The 9,227-nt window shown below is 38.6% G+C and overlaps 1 protein-coding gene across 1 annotated transcript; it reads right to left on the bottom strand.

The window, feature by feature from the left end:
- Window positions 1–8,099: 8,099 nt before the first annotated feature.
- On the bottom strand, window positions 8,100–8,939 carry LOC107793015 (probable CCR4-associated factor 1 homolog 11). The gene has a single exon (NM_001325553.1). It carries the CDS (start codon window positions 8,937–8,939, stop codon window positions 8,100–8,102), a length of 840 nt encoding a protein of 279 aa, NP_001312482.1.
- Between the last annotated feature and the right edge of the window lie 288 nt (window positions 8,940–9,227).

Here is a 9,227-nt window from a genome sequence, read left to right on the forward strand (position 1 = left end):
CACCATGGATTTTGTAGTTGGGCTCCCACGGACTTCGAGGAAGTTTGATGCTATTTGGGTGATTGTGGATCGGCTGACCAAGTCCGCGCACTTCATTCCAGTTGGGACTACTTATACTTTAGAGTAGTTGGCAAAGATTTACATCCGAGAGATTGTTCGCCTCTACGGTGTGCCAGTGTCCATCAGTTTATATTGGGGCACGCAGTTCATATCGTAGTTTTGGAGAGTCGTGCAGTGAGAGTTGGGTACTCAAGGTGAGTTGAGCACAACATTTCACCCTCAGACGGATGGACAGTCCGAGCGAACCATTCAAATATTGGAGGACATGCTACGCTCTTGTGTCATTGATTTTGGGGGTTCTTGGGATCGGTTTCTGCCACTCGCGGACTTTTCCTACAACAACAGCTACCAGTCAAGCATTCATATGGCTCCGTAAGAGGCTTTGTATGGGAGACGAAGTAGATCTCCGGTGGGTTAGTTTGAGCCTGGGGAGGCTAGGCTATTGGGTACTGACTTGGTCCAGGATGCTTTGGACAAGGTTAAGTTGATTCAGGAGCGACTTCGTACGGCGCAGTCTAGACAGAAGGGTTATGCCGACAGGAAGGTACGTGATGTTTCTTACATAGTTGGGAAGAAGGTACTGCTAAAGGTTTCACCCATGAAAGGTGTTATGAGATTCGGGAAGAAGCACAAGTTGAGCCGTCGGTATATTGGGCCATTTGAGGTACTTCAGAGGATTGGGGAGATGGCTTACAAGCTTGCCTTGCCACCTAATTTGTCGAGTGTGCATCTAGTATTACATGTTTCTATGCTCCGGAAGTATGTCGACGATCTGCCTCATGTTTTGGATTTCAGCAGAGTTCATTTGGATGGTGATCTGACTAATAATGTGGAGCCGGTGGCTATTTTGGATCAGCAGGTTTGAAAGTTGAGGTCAAAGGACATAGCTTCAGTAAAGGTGTAGTGGAGAGGTTAGCCAGTTGGGGAGGCTACATGGGAGACCAAGCGAGAGATGCGTAGCAGATATCCACACATATTTGAGACTCCAGGTATGTTTCTAGACCCGTTCGAGGACGAATATTTGTTTAAGAGGGGGAGGACGTAATGAAACGGCCAGTCATTTTGAGATTTGTAGTCCCGTTCCCCCATTTACTTCTCATTTGTGCCTTATATCTGTTATGTGACTTGCCGGAGTAGTCGGTTCGGGTCCGGTGCGATTTCAGAATGAAATGAGATACTTAGTCTCAAGGTTGAAAGCTTAAGTTGAAATGATTGACCGGATATTGATCTTTGAGTAAACTACTCCGGAACGGATTTTTGATTGTTCGGTTAGCTCTGTTAGGTGATTTTGGACTTAGGAGCGTGTCGATTGTGATTTGAAGGTCCGTAGTGGAATCAGGCTTGAAATGGCGAAAGTTAGAATTTCTGGAGAGTTTGATTGGGAGTGGACTTTTTGATATCGTGGTCGAATTCTGATTCCGAAAGTGGAGTAGGTCAGTAATGTCATTTGTGACTTGTGTATAAATTTTGGGGTCAATCGGATGTGATTTGATATGTTTCGGTATTGTTTGTAGAAATTAGGAGCTTAAAGTTTATTAGGCTCGAATCTATGTGCGAATCGTATTTTTGATGTTATTTGAGGTGGTTTGAAGGCTCGACTAAGTTTGTATCAGGTGTTAAGACTTGTTGGTATGTTTGGTTGAGGTCCCAGGGGCCTCGGGGTGATTTTGAAAGGTTTTTGGATTAACGTTTGAGTTGGAGGTCTGCTGAAGTTTGTTGGTGTAATCGCACCTGCGGAGCTTTGATCGCAGGTGCGAGCTGAGGAGCGCAGATGCAGCCAGATGTTGGGAGGACCGTGGTCGCATGTGCAAATATGTTTCCGCACCTGCGTTGTCGCAGGAGCGGAGTGATGGGCGTAGAAGCGGAAGTTTGCGCAGGTGTGATGGGCAATTTTGCACCGGTGATGGCGCAGATACGGGGGAAAGGACCACAGAAGCGTAGGCCCAGCTCCAGTGGTTCACCGCAGAAGAGGAATTTTTGTCGCTTCTGCGATGCCGCAGAAGCGGAAGTGCTGGACAGAATGTTTAAAAGCAAGGGTTCGCGATTTTCGCTTCACTTTTAACATTTCAAGCATGGTTTAGGCGATTTGTGAGAGGGTTTTCGAGGGGATTCTTGAGGTAAGTCCCTTGTGCCTATTTTTAATCAATAATATTGCTTTCCCATTGATTTTCCCACCCGGTTGGTGTGTATTTAAGGTGTATATTGGGAGTTTGAGGCTAGAGATTTGGAGAGTTTGATTTGGGGATTTGGGTGACGATTTGGTGTCGAATTTTGATAAATTTGGTGGGGTTGGACTCGTGGTTGAGTGGGCTTTCAGGTTTTGTGACTTTTATCGAATTTCGAGACGTGGGCTCAGGGGCTGGCTTTTTAGCCGATTTTTGATTTTGATTAATAACTTAGCATTTTCTTACGGAGTTGATTCCTTTAGCCCGTATTGATTTTATCGCTCTGTTTATGGCTAGATTTGAGGCATTCAAAGACCGTTTCGTGAGGCAAGGTTGTGTTAGAGTAGAGATTTGCTCGTATTGAGGTAAGTAACAGTTCTAAATTTGGTTCTGAGGGTACAAAACCCCATATTACGTGTCACATATTTGGTTTTTAGGTGACGGACGTGTGGGTGTGCGCCGTCGAAATTGTTACTTGATCAATTCCATGGATCTGTGTAGTTGAATAATTTGTTGTTGTCAGTATATTTTTCCACATATTAAAGAAATCAAACTATAAATCATGTTAAACCATGTGTTAACACTGTAGGGACCCACAGAGGTCGTGCAGATGTTGAATTATCTGCTAAATTACCGTTGTACTCGGTCACAGTTTATTTGCATATCATATCTCAGTCTCTATTGTTCCTTGTTGATACATTGCATCATTTCTGTTTTGGTTGATGTTCATGATTTCTGAGAGCCCGAGAGACTGGAGAGATTGATGACAGAGTGAGGTTGAGGCCCTAATTGTGACATATTTATACTATGGCACGTGATTTGTCCGAGCAGTACGTGAGTTGTCCGTGCGAATCCAGATATCATACTACAGAACGTGATTTGTCCATGCAACACGTGAGTTGTCCGTGCGGATCCAGCTATTATATTATAGCATGTGAGTTGTCTGTGCAAATTATAGCGCTTGGGCTGAAGGAGCCCCTCCGGAGTCTGCACACACCCCCAGTGAGCGTAGGTACCTACTGAGTGCGAGTGACGAGTGTTGAGTAAATGGGAGGGCTGAGTGACTGGGGCCCTGAGAGGATGCATTTGATTTCATATTTGTTGCACTTAGCTGCCATGTATCACTGTCTTTATATTTTCTGAAAGATATTACACTCCGTTTCAATTGAACTTGACATGAAATTACTGATTTGGCCTTAATTGTCGAACTTGAAAGCATGCCTACCTTCCATGTTAAAAAAATTGTTGTAATTGAACTATAACTGTAAAACTCGTCACTGCCTTCAATTCTTTATTTAGTATTGTTACTTGCTGATTTGGTTATACTCATACTACACCCTGCACTTCGTGTGCAAATCCAGGTATTTCCGCACATAGTGGGTGTTGATTCCGTGCACAGTTGATCTTCTAGAGATTTCGAGGTAGTTGTCGGCATTTCACAGACCTTGTCTCTCCTTTCCTACAATTTCGCTTATTGTATTTAGTTTCAAACTATATTAGACAGTATTTTCCGGACCTGTAATGTATAGATGCTCATGTACTCAGTGACACCCCAATATTAGGAATCTTCGCGTTGTATTTTGAGTATCTATCCCGTTTATGAAATCTTTATTGTTTAAACTGCTTAAATCCATTTTCTGCTTAAAAGTGTTGGAATTATTTCGTAAATGTCGGCTTGCCTAATACCACGATAGGCGCCATCATGACATGTTAGGATTTTGGGTCGTGACAATATATACAAGGGATACATCTATACACAATATTATAATAGTATATAATTATGTATAAATATGTATATATACAATATAATGATGGTATTTAATAGTTTATAGAATTACAATAATATTCTATTATGTATTAGCATAATAATATTGAAGAACAAAGGTATCTTCGACAAATACAATAATCCTATTTGAAGAAGATGACATAAATCAACCAAATAGAAAATTCTTTTAGATGTTTTCATATTTTTTTCTTTATTTAAAGAAAGAAAATATGTAATATGTTTACATGGAGTTTGCAATAACTTTGTGCAGAAAATTAAAATTGCAATCACAAACAACTATAAAGAAAAAGATTTTATTGATAAACATTGCAGGTTACAACTCTGTTTATCCCATGATTCTTCTCTCCGATTTGTTATCCGTAATTCGAGGGCCTTAGCGGCGTATTTCTAGAATATAGGATGATATGAATCTCCTTAATGTATTTGATGATCAAGAAGCATATAGCAACACTCCATTTGGATCTTGAATGTTGCTAGAACTTTGAGCAAGACATATTTGACATGTCTTTGATCTCTAATGAATATTGCATTGATTTTTATGGAATTTTGAGATCGTATATGTGATCTCTTTGTGCACTATGGGATTGTTGAGATCCTATTTGAAGGACATATGTAGCCTTATTTATATGCATGAATTAGAGTGTGTATAGAGTAGCTATCAAGTAACCCTAATAGAGTCCTAATATTTCAAGAGTCGGCTTGAATTTAGGATTTATCTTGATTTGTTAAAATTTCAGTATCTATAAATGCCCCCTACTTCAAGGTTTGTCGAGGTGTAGGCTTGCTGAAACATGAAGATGAGACTTGAAGTACCCGACCATCATAACAGATAATCTTGAAACTTGAAGTTTTTGATATGCAGGAGGAAGAGATGAAGAGCAGAACTGGTCCCACTGGGCGTGCATATTTGTTTGCAATAAATTATTTGTTATACAAAATAAATTGTAACCACAATATAAATATGAAGAAATATAATTATATTACAAAATGATGCGTATACAATTCTGTTTGTTTCCTTGATTCTTCTCTCTAGATCTTTCTCCGTAATTCGAGGGCTTAACCAACGTATTTCTCGGCGACTTTGAGAAAGATAATATTTGATGTCTTTGATCTCTTTGTGAATATTTCATGTATTTTTATGGAATTTTGAGATGCTTTCAAAGGGAATATGTGGCCCTCTTTTATAGGTGTAGTTAGAGTTTGGGGTAGAGTACCCTCTAAGCTATGGTTTCAGGTAGAGTAGCCTCCAAGTTAGGGTTTCAGATAGAGTAGCCTCCAAAACCTTGACGGACTCTATTTGTAGTATCTTAAATTTAGGATTTTGACCAAATTTCATATGGATTTGATCCGATAAAATTATGAAGTCTACAAATGCCCCCTACTTCAAGGCTTGCCGGGGCGTATATTTACAAGATCATCGTAGACAAGACTTGAAGTACCAGTAAAGAAGACACCACATTCTTTTCACCGTGAGAGGAGATGAAGGAGGGAGATTTGGTCCCACTGGGCGTGCCAATTTGTTTGCAATAAATTATTTGTGATACAAAAATAAATTATAACCACAATATAAATATGAAAAAACATAATTTTATTAATAAAATGATGTGGATACAATTCTGTTTGTTCCCTTTATTCTTCTCTCTAGATCGTTCTCCATTATTCGAGAGCTTAACCGTCGTATTTCTCGAACGTAGGATGATGCAGACCTCTCTAGATTATTTGATCTCCATAAAAGTCGATCATTGTATGGATATTATTATTGAAGTATTTGATTATCCAGAAGAATATCTATTGATCACGATATTATTTTATGTCTTGATCCCTTTGTGAATATCCCAAGAATTTATGGAATTTTTGAGACCCTCTTTGAAGGACATATGTCGCCTTATTTATAGGTATAAATTAGGGTTTGGGTGGAGTAGCCACCAAGTAACCCTAATAGACTCCTAATATTTCAAGAGTCGTCTTGAATTTAGTATTTATCTTGATCTGCTAAAATTTCAATGTCTACAAATGCTCCATACTTCAAGGTTTGTCGAGGTGTAGGCTTGCTGAAACTTGAAGACGGGACTTGAAGTACCTGACCATCACAACAGATAATCTTGAAACTTATAGTTTTCGCTTTGCAGGAGGAAGAGATGAAGGGCAGAACTGGTCCCACCGGGCGTGCCAATTTGTTTGTAATAAATTTGTGCAGAAAAATAAAACTAGAATCACAAACAGTTATAAAGAAAAAGATTTTATTGATAAACATTGCAGGTTACAACTCTGTTTATCCCTTGATTCTTCCCTCCGATTTGTTATCCGTAATTCGAGGGCCTTAGCGGCGTATTTCTCGAACATAGGATGATATGCATCTCCTTGATGTATTTGATGATCAAGAAGCATATAGCAACACTCTATTTGTATCTTGAATGTTGCTAGAACTTTGAGCAAGACATATTTGACATGTCTTTGATCTCTAATGAATATTTCATGAATTTTAGTGAAATTTTGAGATCGTATATGTGATCTCTTTGTGCGCTATGGGATTGTTGAGATCCTCTTTGAAGGACATATGTAGCTTTATTTATAGGCATGAATTGGAGTTTGTGTGGAGTAGCCACCAAGTAACTCTAATAGAGTCCTAATATTTCAAGAGTCGTCTTGAATTTAGGATTTATCTTGATCTGCTAAAATTTTAGTGTCTACACGTGATATTAGTGAAGATTGCAACTTTTTCATTAAACATTGGGTGCTTGCATTTTGGCTATTAAATAGGGTGCCCCTTATAGCGGTATTTAAGGGATTATCAACTTTAAACCAAAACTTTATTATACTAATGTGCTGAAACGTTAGGGCAAGCATTCCATAATAAATACTGATATTAGTGAAGTTGCACCTCTTCCATGCACTTCTTGCTATTTTCATTTTTATCTAATTTTTTAAATTATTTCTTTCATTTATACGTTAATAACACAGAAAATCACCATAGGAATACACGTGCAACGCACATGTACGAAAACTAGTTTAGATATAAGAGTGACTACACCTCCCGAAGCACTTTAATTCTTTAACGGACTTATTTCTCAACTGGTACTAATAGTCAAGCACAACTTGAACTTTAATAAACATTATTAACTTTAGTTTTTAAGTACTTATTTTCAATCTCAACTTAAATTTTGTCCAACCTCCTATAAATTTCAACTTCACCTCAAAGACGACCTTAAGTTTCAAGAAAACAATGTGTCTATCCATCAATGTGCACTCCAAAAATTAGCTACTACCAGGGAGTTTTTCTTTCTTTCTCCTTGCTAATGAAACAACAATACATATAGGCGGATCCAGAATTTGAACTTTATGAGTTCAGATTCACAATTCTACCACATCCTATCTAATATAATGTGTTTAAAGTTTATGATTTATAAATATTTAATGATTTTTATTGGACAAGAATATAGAATAGAGCGAAAGCTATGTATTCGGATGAATCTGAATCTACACTGAATATGCCCGTGGCGGTGCCCTTCTTCACATAAAATACATCAAACCACATGAAAGAGTAGACAATTAAAAGAGTCACATTTAACATGTATGCGACTCTTCCAACCTTCGACCTCCAACACAATTTGTCAACTAAATAATTACAGTGTAAATTAAAACTTGTGATTCTCTCTGTTCAATTTCATAAACAGAACTATTTATATTTAAAAGTTTTTAATTTTAAACTACTCATTTTAATCTATAATAGCATAATCTTATACCACCATAAACGTCATACAATGTTTAAAATTCGCAAACTTTAAAAGTACAAAACTTTTTGATATGCAATCATGTGTCAAATACGATTTAACATATTAGATGCTGAACTTTGGTTTTTATCTTCTTGATATTATTTGACTTTGTATGCTCTTACCTTCTTCATATAGTCGTTGTAGACTCTCCAATTAGACAAATAAAATTATTCAAAATACAACTCAAAAGCCAAATATGTATGCCTTGTTAAACTTTAAAATTAGCGAAATTAGAGACCACAATTTACCACAAAAAATATTTATTTAATAAAGATATTATTTACTACTAACAAATTAAAAAATTAGTACTAATTCCTAATACACTTCTAATCCATACAAAACGCCGGCATATTTTCCCGGTCCGTCTTTTACAAAGTACACGTCCCTAATTTTTTGGAATGCATGCCACGTCAGCAGGCTATCTGAACCGGCTTGGTGGCACTTCCCAACCGCCCGGTTCACCTCTAGAGCCTTCGCAACCCGGTCCAACCCACCATAAAGTTCGCAAAACCTCATCAAGTACTTTACATCATAAACATTATTTCCAAAAAACACCCTGAGAATTCCCAAAAAGTCCTGTAACTCCCCAGGAAGTTCCCGGCGCGTGAGGACTTTCACCAGGTAAGCGAAATCGTACGCGCTGTGAAACGTGACCCAATTCACTGAGTCATTACAAACCAACCCAGAAGACATCATTAACTCAGCAAAACGAGCCGAGTCAACACCGAATTCCTTGTTCTTCTCGAAGTCAATCCCGTAGCGACGCAAAAGCTCGATGGAGTCCGGCGCGTGACGATCACGCGCCACGTCGAAGTCGGAAAAATTGAACTGCCATATGTACCGGTGCACCCCGCCAGAACCCAAATCCGGCAAATTCCCGTCGGCGTCCGACAACGTGAGTCCTAGCTGAATAAGGTTCAAAGCGTCTACGTTTGACTTCAACAACTTATAATGTTGCCCGTGTCGCCGGCGATTTTGCTGGAAAGAACCAACCTCCGGCTTGAAAATAACGCCCGGGAATTCAGTATCCATTGAGATGAAAGGGTACTGATCAATAGCTTTTCGTATAAGTTCAAATTCAGAATCCAAATTATCGGACCAAACTTCTCGGATCTTAATCGAGTTCGGATCCGAAGCAGCTTTTTCAACAGCCATGAGTCACAATTTTCCAAGATTCTTAGATGGGTCGTCGTAAAATCGAAAATAAATAATGGGTTTGCCGTGAAATTGAAATCTGAAAGCAAAAAGCTTTGATTTGGTGATGAGGGGGTGGCGAAAGAACTGATTTTTATACAAAGAAAAAGGTTTTTGAGGAGAACAGAAAAAAGAATCTACGAGTGTTGCTTCGAAAGAGAGCGATAAGGGGATTTAAATAAATAAAGAATGTTGGAATTAAAAAAGGAGAAAAAGATTACCAAGTGGGACAAGGGAGGGATTAGTTCA

Source organism: Nicotiana tabacum, chromosome 9, assembly GCF_000715075.1.
Source record: "Nicotiana tabacum cultivar K326 chromosome 9, ASM71507v2, whole genome shotgun sequence".
Lineage (NCBI taxonomy): Eukaryota > Viridiplantae > Streptophyta > Magnoliopsida > Solanales > Solanaceae > Nicotiana > Nicotiana tabacum.

Bases quoted from the DNA above. Each gene is read 5' to 3' on its own strand.
- LOC107793015 (NM_001325553.1), bottom strand. From the start codon at position 8,939: ATGGCTGTTGAAAAAGCTGCTTCGGATCCGAACTCGATTAAGATCCGA.